Source organism: Oncorhynchus clarkii, chromosome 23, assembly GCF_045791955.1.
Source record: "Oncorhynchus clarkii lewisi isolate Uvic-CL-2024 chromosome 23, UVic_Ocla_1.0, whole genome shotgun sequence".
In the NCBI taxonomy this organism is placed as follows: Eukaryota; Metazoa; Chordata; class Actinopteri; order Salmoniformes; family Salmonidae; genus Oncorhynchus; species Oncorhynchus clarkii.
The window spans coordinates 29,506,730-29,521,336 of record NC_092169.1 but is presented as its reverse complement, the minus strand read 5'-3'; the positions used below and the strand labels follow the sequence as shown (position 1 = coordinate 29,521,336).

Sequence of the window (14,607 nt, the reverse complement as noted above, 5' to 3'; positions counted from 1 at the left end):
GCTAATATTAACATCTCTGTAAACAAAACATTCCTCACTTCAAAAATACAAGCGGAGGCATAAATAGCAACACTGTGTATTTATCTATATTGCCTATTTATCATTGTGAGGTCGATTTAGCCATAATTATGTATTTTGCCTTTGCTTTAGAAATACAAAGGTAAAGATCTACTGCATACAGAGTTTAAAAGATGAGACGACTGAAAGTACATATGAGTATATATTTTATTTGATTAAAAAGTATTTATTTATGGAGGCCGAAGTTCGGAAAGGGAGCTGCCCCAGGCTGTGATTGGAGGAAGCGGTGCCACGTGCACCCTCCCCTTACTACACCAACTGCTGAGATCTTGACTTGAAACATTTAGCAAGTGACATTGTGTCATCTTGCAGTCCAGCGCTGAAAGGTAACGTATGTTTCTTCTGCTACTTTGTTGCAGATATTGATACAGTTAGTGTTTTTGTTGCCAGCTATCTCTTCTCTCATTTCTGGACAAAGCTGCTAGCATGCTTCGCAAAATGCGGGTAACGTGACAGGCAAGTTGCATCAGTCTGAATTATAGCTTTTTTTAAATTTAATTTAACTAGGCTGGTCAATATGATGGTCCAATGCATAAGGATGAGTGCAGCTGTTCTAGACTTGGAGGCACAGGATGGATGTCAACAACTAATCTAGCTTCTCGACAGTCTTGCACAATTGCTTTGAATCTAGCTAGCTACTTGTTTACTGCTGCAGATAATTGCACATCGACATGTCTTTACTAAAGCCTTTTTAGGTTACTAGTTCTCTCATGTTTTAACTACACAGACTCGGAAAATCTATCTTTGCTTCTCCTCCTCATTTCCTTTCCTTTATTTGCACCGGTTCTGAAGAACAGGTTTCACTTGCATGTCAACCCAACCACATTGCTCCCATAGACCTTAAAACTAGTAGCTAGTGTTAGCGCTTACGTCATACACGTAATCTTAAAAACATCTCCCGATGGTGCATGAAGCCGGAAGTATTTGAAATTGAAGCATGCCGCCTTAAAAAATCTCCGACTTCCGGGCGTTCAAGACATCTGGGAACTCGGGAAAAAAACGAGCTCCGACTGAGATTTTCGAGTTTCCAATTGTTTTGAATGCGGCATTTGAGTAGAGAAACCAGCCTAAGTCATGTCACGATTCCAAAGCTATACGATATTACTAGAACAATTTAACTATCTCGGAAAATATGTGTAATGTTGTACTTCTTGTTAACGAAATTAATGCTAATGTTTATTTTTTGACCTAGAGCTCAATTCACTCCCATTCACTTCCTGAAGGAGCTCACTCCCTGAAGGAGCGCTCTCCTTGTCCCAGAATCTCCCAGAATGCACAGCGGGGCACATTAACGACGCATGGGCAGCGTACAAAATGGGGATTAATAAGATTCTAATGGAGTTTCCCATCTCCTCAAAATTATCTCTGGCTGAATGGCACCAGCAAAGGATTATGGTCGACATAGTAGTTTTCATCCTGCTTGAGAGTCAACCAGAGCCTCTAGACTGCAGCCCATGGTTGGTCTGTCAGCATGTGGTCCTGTGTGACGACAAATGTAGTAGTCAGAATTGATCACTAGTTAATGAAATATCTCAATTTGTAGATGACTTTCCAAGAATTCACAGCGGGGATCGAACATGATCACAATAAACAGATTTTAGAGCCCCAAAAAGTTCTGACAATCGTAAATTACATAGGGCAGATCAGGGCTTTTGGACCTCTATGTTGCTATGCATTAGCCGACCAGTAGAGCTTGTGACTTCACCCTCCAGACCGGACACTTGGGGACCAACTGCCCAGCCACACCCACAAACATGTATTTTCTGCGATCATATAGCAGAGGAAGAATTCAGTTTGAGTCGTCAAGCAAAGGTTTCACACCCTGTGTTTTCAGATAAGTGCAGATGAAGGAGAGGAGAGGGGCCACTCTAGAGTATTGAGATGTAGCCGTTGATGATTGAAGTCCAGTCTAACTAGCCCGCCCTGGGGGAAATAAATACCTGTGGTTGATAATATCCTTACTTTATTCTCAACCTCATCACATCACACACTTTCAGGCTTCTCTTCAACTCCGACCCCCTTGTTATTAATTCACATCTTCCTCCCAGTCCTCTCTCTCTCGGCCCTTACTCTATCTCTCTTCACACCATTCATACAAAACGTTTGTTCATTAATTAATGTTTATTCATCCATTTACTTGGTCAGTGATATAGTGATATGTCGCTGTACTGAGATGCTGGGCTTGGTCTGGGTTCATTCCTGCTCATTGTGCAGCTACAGCAGAGAGTGCATGACCCTGCTGTTCAAACAAACAGCTCTGACCAGCTCTGGATCCAGTCTGCTTCTAGCCTGGCTGTCCTGGGTGCATTTCAATACTCTCTAGAATGGCCTCCTTTCCCTCCTCCCCTAGTCTTTTTGCATGCACTGCTCTGATCTAAAAATTATACTTTAATCTGGAGATCTGTTTGAACTTATCTTTTTTTTTTTACATCAATACAGATGAAAGAAAGGAGACAAGTAGAGGAAGCCATTTTCAGTCTATTGAGATTTAACCCTGGTCAACACACTGTTTTTTTGCTGCTTCAGATGCTACGCACTCTCTCTGGCTATTTGAAATGGGTAGGAAGGAAATGCTCTGATGCAGACAATGCCACACTGTGACCCCAGATGAACTTTGAGGGAACTCTGGAAGGGTGGTTTATTAATTAAACTGATTCTGTTACTCAGTCTCCTGTGAGAGAATCAACTCTGATTAGTTGTTTGCTGAGTGAGAGACAGAGAGACACCGCAGGAACCACAGGGAGGGCTGCCCCAAGGCTGGGTTCAAAAGTTATAGCTCTCTGCTCTGAGCAGGTCTGATTGGTTAGAAAGTAGGTTACCCAGAGAACCCTGGGAGGAGAGATTTTATTTTTTTACAAAGGATACTGAGGATGCAAATTATATGATACTGTAATAACATACTGTATGTGGTCCCAAGATTAGTTCTACACTTTTTTTTAAAGCTTATACTAAAGTCAAGGCTATTCTAACAACTGAAAACAGGAAGACTCATGAGTTTCTGTATTTACAGAGTCAGACTGGAAGAGCTGAGTGGACCAGGTTGGTACAGGACCAAGAAGCCAAACATTGACTGCAGGCTCGACTCTGTTTTGGACAGGTGAGGTGGTTTGGAGACCATATTTGTGACTTTAGACCTAGGTTGTGAGGCGGAGGGTCACGATGGCAGTGAGCGGGTTTGACATTGACGTGCCACGGTGGGATCAGTCCACGTTTATGGGAAGATTGAAGCACTTTGCCAACATCACAGACTGGAGGACAGCACTACTGCCGGACTCACGACTGGATGAGGCTAAAGCACTGGTGGAGAGCTGCAGGTAACGCACACACAGACACCATTAAGTTAGAGCATTTGGCCAGTAACCCAAAGGTTGCTGGTTCGAATCCCAGAGCCGACAAGTAGAAACATCTGTTGTGCCCTTGAGCAAGGCACTTAACCCTATTTTCTCCAGGGACACTGGTTAAATGCTGGACCCTGGCTCTGACCACAACTCTCTGCTGGTGTCTCAGGTGGAGTTAGGATAATATGGAAACACATTTCCAATACACACTTGTACATGTGTCTAATAGGACAAATATAATTAAGCACCACCAAATTATATTATTATAGCACTGAAGTTGTAATTCCATTATGTCTGCAGTTTTTGTTCCCTGTGATGAGAATTTGGGTTCTGTGTGGTTCTCCTGTTCTAGAGCGGGGTCTGTTCCCCCCGGCACCACAGAGGAACAGCTGCACTACGCCAAGAAGCTCTATGACTCTGCCTTTCACCCTGACACTGGCGATCGCATGAACCTGATTGGTCGGATGTCCTTCCAGGTGCCCGGAGGGATGGCCATAACGGGCGGTATGCTACAGTTCTACAGGTACACACACACACACACACACACACACACACACACACACAGATTTGATAACCGATCTTTACGTTAGCCGACCATAGGTGAGTTTGGAGCGGTAACTTCTAATCCTACATTTACATTCCTCTTTCCCCACTCTCTTCCTCTTTCTATCATTTTCTCTCTCTAGGACAGTCCCTGCTGTAGTGTTCTGGCAGTGGGTGAATCAGTCGTTTAATGCTCTGGTCAACTACACCAACAGAAATGCTGCTTCCCCCATCACACCCAAGTAAGACCCTGCAGACCACACTCACCCACACACTGCTGTGGTGAATGTATTGCAATGTACATGGAGAATATTAAGAGCTATTTAAATGTCTTATACTCAATCTCTTTTCTCTACCCCTTCAGTCAAATCGGAGTAGCCTATTTAACAGCAACTAGCACTGCTCTAGCCACTGCTGTGGGACTTAACTTCTACACAAAGGTACAGTTCAAAGAACACAACACAGACTGGTTTGATTTGATTACATGTTGAACTTCCCCTTGCCGTCTTGTCTCCGCCCTCCTCTGTAGAGGGCCCCTCCGCTGGTGGCGCGCTGGGTTCCGTTTGCAGCCGTGGCGTCCGCTAACTGTGTCAATATTCCAATGATGAGGCAACAGTGAGTACATGCTTAATTGAAGTCACTTGAGTATTAGCATCTATTTTGATAGTGTATTAGCGTCCCCCATGAAGACAACAGTGAGTTGTTGACCTTCTCTTTTCTCAGGGAGCTCCTGAATGGCATAGCTGTAACAGATGAGAATGGAAACAAACTTGGCCATTCCAAGGTAGCAGCACTGGGAATGTCTGGATATTTAAATATTCTACTAAATATCCTATTTCTGACTGTTACACAAGAGCAGAGCAATTACATTGTACCTACACCTCCGTTCCCACAATTTCTTTCTTTCCAGAAAGCAGCTGTGAAGGGCATCACCCAGGTGGTCATTTCCCGAATTACCATGGCAGCACCAGGCATGAGTACGTTTCAGAGGTTTAAGGAGGAGGGGAGCTGTAGAGTTTGAGCTCAGTCCTCGCTCCATAGACAATGGAAAGTGGAGCTGTGTTGGTGTGACCCTGTTGCTCCCTTCAATGACTCATTCCTCTCCTCTTGTTTCCACCTGCCACCCTCTCCTTTATCACTTTTTTTCTCCCTTTCCCCCTCTCCTCCTAGTCATTCTCCCCGTCATCATGCAGAGACTTGAGAAATTCAAGTTTATGCAGGTGGGTCTTTTATTCAAATACACCAAATACTGCTACTAGACATGCATATGCTAGCTAGCTACACAGTTATTGAATAAGCATTCCTAGTTACAGTGCTATTGACTAAATATCCACAGTTATGTTGTTCTTGACTAAACATGCTGACAGTGCAGATTCTGTCTTGCGTTGCATTGCAGTTTATTGCTAATAAGCTCTATCTTTCGGTTAACAGAGGATCACCTTCTTCCACGGACCTTTACAAGTCATAATGGTGGGAGCGTTGTAAGTAGGACTGTTTTAGCAGGTTGCACCAGGAAGATTGTTTGGTTCAGGGTGGGGGGTGGGGGGGGCTGGTCAAAAGTAGTGTACTATGTAGGGAATAGGGTACCATTTGGGATGTAACGTACATGGCACAGTCACCTAACTATGTCTGTTTTGCAGCCTGGTCTTCATGGTGCCTGCAGCCTGCTCCCTGTTCCCTCAGCAATGGTAAGTAGCCTGTCGACTGGGCAACATTCAGTTTTGCACCTTCATGATGTTAGTAGCTGTTTTAGTATTAGACTCTCCCTTGGTTTAGGTCTCTCTCACTCTTCCTCTCCCTTTCTTTCAGCTCCATGGCTGTGTCTAAACTGGAGCCAGAGCTAAGGGAGTCCATCTTGTGTCATTACGGGGACAGTGTACAATACGTCTACTTCAACAAGGGCCTATGAACACACGCACACCTGCCTTCTTAATCATTGTCCAATCAGGGAGAGCATCTGAAAGTTTTTATAGATGAGCCAATCAGCATCTTCGGTTCATAGGATAAATAGCTTTCTCCTTGTTTGTCTTTATTTTCAAAGAATCTTTGTAATTCTAAGGGAGATGTTCAAATGTGTTTGAATTCTCTTTTTGTACCACAAACCACCTTTTTATGCGAGTAAAGTACATGTTGGATAAAAAAAAATGTCACGAGGCCTGATGGAAACAGTAGATTTGTCTGTAAACTTTCGAAATGTTGACAAAACAAAATACACTTGACAAAGTGGGATCTTTTTGTGTCTGTAAAATTAATTCTGTGACAAATGGTGGTGGAAACACATATTTATAATAACCATCATATTGAAGTAAACTTGATATGTTGTGTGGTCCTCCCACTATGACTCAGAAAAGCATACAGTTTATTAGGTTACAGAGGAAATAAGTTGTGAGTAACTGATGAAAGTGCATGGTGAGGCGCTTGATGCACCTTTCCACTAAATATCGAGGGTCTTATTCTGGTGACAGGATCGATGCTTGGCTGCCGTTTGATAAATATACTGAACCAAAATATAAATGCAGCAATTTCAATGATTTTACTGAGTTACAGTTCATATAAGGAAATAAGTCAATTTAAATAAATTAGGGCCTAATCTATGGGTTTCACATGACTGGGCAGGGGCGCAGCCACGGGTAGGCCTGGGAGGGCATAGGACCACCCACTTGGGAGCCAGGCCCATCCACTGGGGAGCCAAGCACAGACAATCAGAATGAGTTTTTCCCCACAAAAGTGCTTTATTACAGACATAAATACAAAAAAAAAAATGGGTGTGGCAAAAACAGCAGTTGAGTTGAAAATGCAATGGAAACCCATTTAACTTGTATTTTTTATTCAGTCCATTGGAATGTAACTGCAAAAGTTACTTTGCACTATGTCATCACGCACAGACTTTTATCCGCAACAAGTCAATTTGATGAAAACATATCTCTAGTGGGAAATAAGCTTTTTTTAAGCAGTTTTTAGAATATTCGCTTAAATCTGTAGCCAATTGAATTGAAACCTAGCTACTATCTCAATGTTAATGTGACACAGTGTATAATTCAAGTGATGCTATTCATCATGCACTGTTTGTACTGTCTGAGTATCTCCAATCACACATTCCATAACTGGCTGGAAGGACAATGACTTTTTGGACATTTTGCATGCATTCCAAATGGCACCCTATTTCCTATATAGTCCACTATTATTGACCAGAATTAGAGCACTATATAGCAAAATAGGGTGCCATTTGAGAAGCAGCCTGTGTTAGTGACTCTTGACCTTGGATTCAAATATGATTACTGTGTGTGTGTACACATCTCAGTGTTGGGTGCAAATAAAGAGTAGTGTATTACTCAAACAATGTAATGCCATATCAGGAATAGATCATTACTTAAGCCTTCATGCAGGTGTTCTATAGAATGTTCTTAGGTTTTGCCCTCGGCTCTAGTCATCAGTGTTCTGAGTCTATGGTTCCACAGTTTTTAGTGTTCTAGAAGGTTTGTGTTCACATGCTCAGAAGTGAAGCAATTGAGTTGTGAAGAAGTCAATAATGACAACCGATTGTTATTGACAAGTAGAATTGATTCTCATTGACTAAGCTGCCTTGGTGCGTGCTGTGACAGGAGTCTAGTTCCTCCCTCTCTGTACTACAGTCACGACATACTGAGGTATGTTGTGGTGATATAAAAGAACCACCAGGGGGCAATGTTTCCTCATGGACAGATCAGCTACACATCAGCAAATATTTTTATAACTAACCCAGTTTTCAATGGGAGCATATTAAACATGGTGGGCAGAACAAGCATAAGCTAGCGAGATCCTATTGGCGCGTTCTAACATGAACGCATATTTTCTGTAGGGAACGCCTTCCGTCTGACATGCTCGTGGGCATTAACTCAATTTGCCCTTGCACTCATTGTAAACGATGTAATTTTGAGAAACGTTGACAAAGGGTCACATTTACAAAACCTAGCGCACTCTCTTCGTAACAGATTTTAGTTTTTGGAACAGAACTGTATTGAGATCGGGTTTTTCTTCAATTAGAATAAAAGAATGTCGGCTCAACTCCATACTCCCACTGTCGGCTTCTGGGTTTACTATCCTCATCATATTTGGTGGGGAGGGGAAATTCCAACCGGATGCTTCAGATTTATCCAGCAGGTGAAATCTACAGCAGGTGTAGACTTTACAGTGAAATGCTTAATTACAAGCCCTTAAACAACAATGCAGTTTTAAGAAAAATACCTAAAGAAAAATAATAAATAATTAAAGAGCAGAATAAAATAAAATAATAAATAAATAAAATAACAATAGCGAGGTTATATAAAGGGGGTACCGGTACAGAGTCAATGTGCGGGGGCACCGGTTAGTTGAGGTAATATATACATGTAGGTACAGTTATTAAATTGACTTATGCATAGATAATAACAGAGAGTAGCAGCAGCGTAAAAGAGGGGGGAGTGGGGGGTAGAAGCTGTGGTCTTATGGCTTGGGGGTAGAAGCTGTTTAGAAGCCTCTTGAACCTAGACTTGGCACTCCGGTACCGTTTGCTGTGCGGTAGCAGAGAGAAAAGTCTATGATGAGGTTGACTGTAGTCTTTGACCATTTTTAGGGCCTTCCTCTGACACCGTCAGGTATAGAGGTCCTTGATGGCAAGAAGCTTGGCCCCAGTGATGTACTGGGCCGTACTCACTACCCTCTGTAGTGCCTTGTGGTAGGAGGCCAAGCAGTTGTCATAACAGGCAGTGATGCAACCAGTCAGGATGCTCTCGATGGTGCAACTGTGGAGCCTTATGAGGATCTGAGGCCCCATGCCAAATCTGTTCAGTCTCCTGAGAGGGAATATGTTTTGTTGTGCCCTCTTCACGACTGTCTTATTGTGTTTGGACTATGTTAGTTTGTTGGTGATGTGGACACCAAGGAACTTGAAGCTCTCAACCTGCTCCACTACAGCCCTGTTGATGAGAATGGGAGCGTGCTCGGTCCTCCTTTTCCTATAGTCACAATCATCTCCTTAGTCTTGATCACGTTGAGGGAGAGGTTGTTGTCCTGGCACCACACGACCAGGTCTCTGACCTCCCTATATGCTGTTTCGTGGTTGTTGGTGATCAGGCCTACCACTGTTGTGTCATCGGCAAACTTAATGATGGTGTTGGAGTCGTGCCTAGCCATGCAGTCATGAGTGAACAGGGAGTACAGGAATGGACTGAGCACTTATCCCTGAGGGGCCCCTGTATTGAGGATCATCGTGGCGGATGTGTTGTTACCTACCCTTACCACCTGGGGGCGGCCCGTCAGGAAGTCCAAGATCCAGTTGCAGATGGAGGTGTTTAGTCCCAGGGTCCTTAGCTTAGTGATGAGCTTTGAGGGCACTATGGTGTTGAACGCTGAGCTGTAGTCAATGAATAGCATTCTCACATAGGTGTTCCTTTTGTCCAGGTGTGAAAGGGCAGTGTGGAGTGCAATAGAGATTGCATCATCTGTGGATATGTTGGGGCTGTATGCAAATTGGAGTGGGTCTACGGTTTCTGTGATAATGGTGTTGTGAGCCATGACCAACCTTTCAAAGCACTTTATGGCTACAGACGTGAGTGTTATGGGTCAGTAGTCATTTAGGCAGGTTACCTTAGTGTTCTTGGGCACAGGGACTATGGTGGTCTGCTTGAAACATGTTGGTATTACAGACTCAGAAAGGGAGAGGTTAAAAATGTCAGTGAAGACACTTGCCAGTTGGTCAGCGCATGCTCGGAGTACACATCCTGGTAATCTGTCTGGCCCTGTGGCCTTGTGAATGTTGACCTGTTTAAAGGTCTTACTCACATCGGCTGTGGAGAGCGTGATCACACAGTCATCCAGAACAGCTGATGCTCTCATGCATGTTTCAGTTTTACTTGCCTTGAAGTGAGCATAGAAGTAATACAGCTAATCTGGTAAACTCGTGTCACTGGGCAGCGCTCGGCTGTGCTTCCCTTTGTAGTCTGTAATAGTTTGCAAGCCCTGCCACATCCGACGAGCATCGGAGCCGGTGAAGTACGATTCGATCTTAGTCCTGTTTTGACACTTTGCCTGTTTGATGGTTCGTCGGAGGGCATAGCGGGATTTCTTATAAGCTTCCGGGTTAGAGTCCCGCTCCTTGAAAGCAGCAGCTCTACCCTTTAGCTCAGTGCGGATGTTGCTTGTTATCTATGACTTCTGGTTGGAATATGTACATACAGTCACTGTGGGGACGACGTCATCGATGCAGCACATTATGGTGTTTTTGTTTGACCCACGTGCACGTGACCAAAGACATGACAAAAACAGGAACTAAATTTACTGTGATTACAGTGGATATGTATACATTAATGTGGTATTTGAGGCTCTCACCAACTGATAGTACAATGTACACACACATACATTCACTGGTCAGTTTATTAGGTACAGCACCCAGTTTATGAAAATAGAGCCCTCCTACAGATAGTGAGTCACATGGCTTGCTATATAAAACAGGCAGACAGGCATCGAAGGATTCAGTTACTATTCGATTGAATGTTAGAATGGGCAAAAAGAGTGACCTAAACGACTTTGAGCATGGTATGATCCAGTATCTCATAAACAGCCGCCTACCTGGGCTTTTTTAACGCACAACAGGGTGTAGGGTTTCCCGAGAATGGTGCGACAAACAAAAAACATATAGTCAGCGGCAGTCCTGTGGACGAAACAGCTCGTTGATGAGAGGGGTTGAAGGAGAATGGCAAGAATTGTGCAAACCAACTGGCTGGCCATAAACAGACAAATAACGGTACAACAGTGTTGTGTAGAACGGCATCTCGGAACGCACAACTCGTCGATCCGTGTCATGGATAGGCTATTGCAGCAGGGTTCCACTCCTATCAGCTAAAAACAAGAAGAAGCGGCTCCAGTGGGTACGTGATCACAAACACTGGACAATTGAGGAGTGGAAAACATTGCCTGGACTGACAAATCCCGGTTCCTGTTCAGTCATGAAATTTAATTTGTTCCGAAATCAAAATGAAAGAAAAGTTAACTTGCAAATTCATTAGGCTATGGTGTGAAATAGGCTTTTAGAAGTGCCGCCATTATTTTATTACTTATCGTTAATGCTGTCTTTGGCGTGCTTATCAATGCACAACCACCTTTTTTAATAGATGTTTTATTTATTTAACCTTTAGTCAGTTAAGAACAAATTCTTATTTACAATGACAGCCTTCCAAAAGACAAAATTCTACCTGTGTGGACAGGGGCTTTTTACCCACTCCTGTCGATGTATTTATTTATGAAGTCATAAAGTGTTACATTGCATTATGTTTAAAATGCATTCTGTCATTACTGATATATTTTAACATTGCTATTTAAAAAAAACAAGTTGTAATTTATAAAATATTGCATTTGTTGTCTTCCTTAAATGAAGGGGATGATCATGCAATCTTCGCAAGAAGGACGGAATCTGATTTCATTGGTCCTTAACTCAGTTATTTCATTCAGGGTAAGTGAGTTAGCCTGCCCCGGAGCAGGTTAGTTCTGAATGATTTGTTGCCATAGAAATGTACCTGGCTAAAAGGTGAGACACTTTGGTATGACCGCTTATCCCAGGTTGAACCAAAGTAGCCTTGCTAACTCCTCAAATCTGCTTCGTAGGATTCTCCTCATGGCTCTCATCTCCTCCCGGTAGGCTGATCCGTCGTTGTTGATAATCAGGCCTACTACTGTTGTGTCATCAGCAAGCTTGATGGTTGAGTTGGAGATGTACGTGGCCACACAGTCATGTGAACAGGGAGTACAGGAGGGGGCTGAGCATGACACCCCTGTGGGGTCCCCCATGTTGAGGATCAACGAGGGGGAGGTGTTGTTGCCTACCTTCACCACTTTGGGTTGGCCTGTCAAGAAGTCCAGGACAAGATTCACAGGGAGGGGTTCAGACCCAGGGTTCTGTGTTTAGTGATGAGCTTGGAGGGCACTATGGTGTTGAAGGCTGAGCTGTAGTGGATGAACAGCATTCTTACATAGGTACAGTATTTCTCTTGTCCAGGTGGGATAGGGCAGTGTGCAGTTCAATGGCGATTGTGTCGTCTGTGGATCTGTGGGGGCGGTATACGAATTGTAGTGGGTCTAGAGTGTCGGGTAAGGTGAAGGGATATGGTCCTTAACTAACCTTGCAAAGCACTTCATTATGACAGAAGTGAGTGCTACGTGGCAATAGTCATTTAATTCAGTTACCTTCACTTTCTTGGGTACAGGAACAATGCTGGACACCTTGAAGCAAGTGGGGACAACAAACTGGGATATGGAGAGACGGAATATGTCCATAAACACTCCAGCCAGCTGTTCTGCACATGCTCTGAGGACGCAGCTTGGGATGACGTCTGGGCTGGCAGCCTGAATAGGATGGGATGATGAAAGAAAGAGTGGCTTACTCACATCAGCCATGGAGAACCCGAGCGAGCACACAGTTCTCATGAGTGATGGGGGCCCGTGTCGGCGGCTCAATGTTATTTTCCTCTAAGCAGGATGAAGGTGTTTAGCTTGTCCTGGAGTGAGGTCGGTGTACGTGATGTGGCTGGCTTTCTCTTTATAATCTGTGATTTTCTGGGTCTCGTGTCTAAGCCGTTGAATTGACTCCACTTTGTCCCTGTACTGTCGGTTTTCATCTTAAATTGCCTTAATTAAGGAGGTCATAGCTGGTTCTGTTTGTACACGTCTATGTTCCCAGTCACCTTGCCATGGTTAAATGCGGCTTTCAGTTTTGCCCGAATGCTGTCATCTATCCACAGTTTTTGGTTTGGATCTAATCGTCACAGTGGAGTTCTAATCATCACAGTGGAAACAACATCCACTATGCACTTCCTGATTAACCCAGTTACAGAGTCAGTGTATTGATACTATTCTCACAGGGTTACCTGGAACATTTCCCAGTCTGCGTGATCAAAACAATCTTAAAGCATAGATTCCGATTGGTCAGACCAAGTTTCTGCCTAAAGGTGGGTAGGAGCAGAATGGAGGCATGATCTGATTTGTCAAAGGGAGGTGAACAATGTTTACTCCAACACACTGGTCCTGGTTAAGCAGGTGGGTGTTAAGCGTGGTTTGGCGGGTCATAATTCGGGGGAAGCATGACTCGACCTTCGCCTCCCAAGCCCGTTGGGGAGTTGCAGCGATGATGGAAGATCAAAATTGAGGAGAAAAAGGGGGTAAAGTAAATTTTTTATAATAAATAAATTAAGCCTAATCGAGCTGTAGATTTCATCTTACATTCCAGTGTTCGAACTTGTAAACAAGGCTGCATGCGATTTCTCTTAATGTGACTCATTGCCAAAGGCAATGTCCGCTTCAGGTATAATGCCAGGAGGTGTTTGTGGCTTTGACAGCTCTAATGCAGTCCCACCTCTGACACTGTCGGTTAAAGTGGATCTGATTGAGTAGAGCCCTAAAACAGCCTGCTCTCCAGACCCTATATAGTGCACTTCTTTTAACGATAGCCCTATATAGCGTGCCAAACTCTGTTCACACTTAAGTTTTCCAACTGATGTAGAACACATTTGGCAGTTGTGATGAGTTTTTTTGCCAAAAATAACGAGGTAATATTTGAACCAGGCTATAACCTGGACAGTGAGACTGATTAACAGCTCCATGCTGCCATCTATCCCACGGAGGTGTAATAAATACTGGAGACTGTCTGCCCAAGATGTCCACCTGTTGTTTTCAAGGTAACCTACTCATGTTCACATACACCAATCCATGGACCGTCTATATCCGGGTTGCATCCGGTTTATACGGACTAACAGCAAATGTACACTTGGTGTGCACAGGGATCAGCGACATCACGTTATCCAAAAACATGGCAGACATGTGGATGAATATAAAATGATAATATCTTAGGCTATAAGTGCTAGAAAAAAAATATGTCTGACAACGAATTGAATAATTCAATCGATGTTTAGTGCACAAATTTCAAATCTGACATCTCTATATGCCCGTCTATGGAAATTCTCAGTTAAAACTGTAGTACCGAAGCAAAACTGTAGGAGTAGTCAACTGTTCTTCTAGACCGGAACCCTGGCCCCTTGATCTATCCATGAATTTTGGTTTGGATAAGTTCTAATTGCCACAGTGGGAACAACATTCTCTATGCACTTCCTGATTAAACCAGTCACTAAGTCAGTGTATATGTCGATACTATTCTCAGGAGGTGACCCTGAACATTTCCCAGTCCATGTGATCAAAACAATCTTGAAGGATAGATTCTGATTTGTCAGACCAAGTTTCTGCCTATAAGTGGGGAGGAGCAGAATGGAGGCATGATCCGATTTGTCAAAGGGAGGGCGGAGGAGGGCCTTGTAGCCAACCCAGAAAGGGAGAATAGCAACGACTAGCGAGTCCTCGATGCATTTGGCGGTTGTGGTACAACGGAGAGTTTTATGCACAAAAATAAATGTGAGGTAGTATTTGAACGAGGCTAGAATCTGGCCAGTGAGACGACAGCTCCATGTTAGCCACCATACACTGTCAACAAGAGTCGTCACTATTTACATAACTTATCGTCACACCAAAATGTCAATTCCCTGAGCAGAAAAAAAAGCAGAGCATTTCTTGAAATGTATTAATCTGTTAGCATTTAAGCCTTCTGATACATTTAGAATGGCATTTCCAACATAAGGCCTCATTATTGACC

General features: G+C 43.5%; 1 protein-coding gene across 1 annotated transcript; it reads left to right on the top strand.

The window, feature by feature from the left end:
• The first annotated feature begins 41 nt into the window (after positions 1-41).
• Positions 42-6,185, top strand: LOC139381385 (sideroflexin 2). Its single transcript, XM_071124868.1, has 12 exons — positions 42-404; positions 3,089-3,392; positions 3,769-3,939; positions 4,103-4,201; positions 4,324-4,399; positions 4,489-4,574; positions 4,683-4,743; positions 4,870-4,936; positions 5,130-5,179; positions 5,391-5,440; positions 5,600-5,647; positions 5,769-6,185. Exons 2-12 carry the CDS (start codon positions 3,238-3,240, stop codon positions 5,866-5,868), a joined length of 963 nt encoding a protein of 320 aa, XP_070980969.1. The 5' UTR covers positions 42-404; positions 3,089-3,237; the 3' UTR covers positions 5,869-6,185.
• The last annotated feature ends 8,422 nt before the right edge of the window (positions 6,186-14,607 follow it).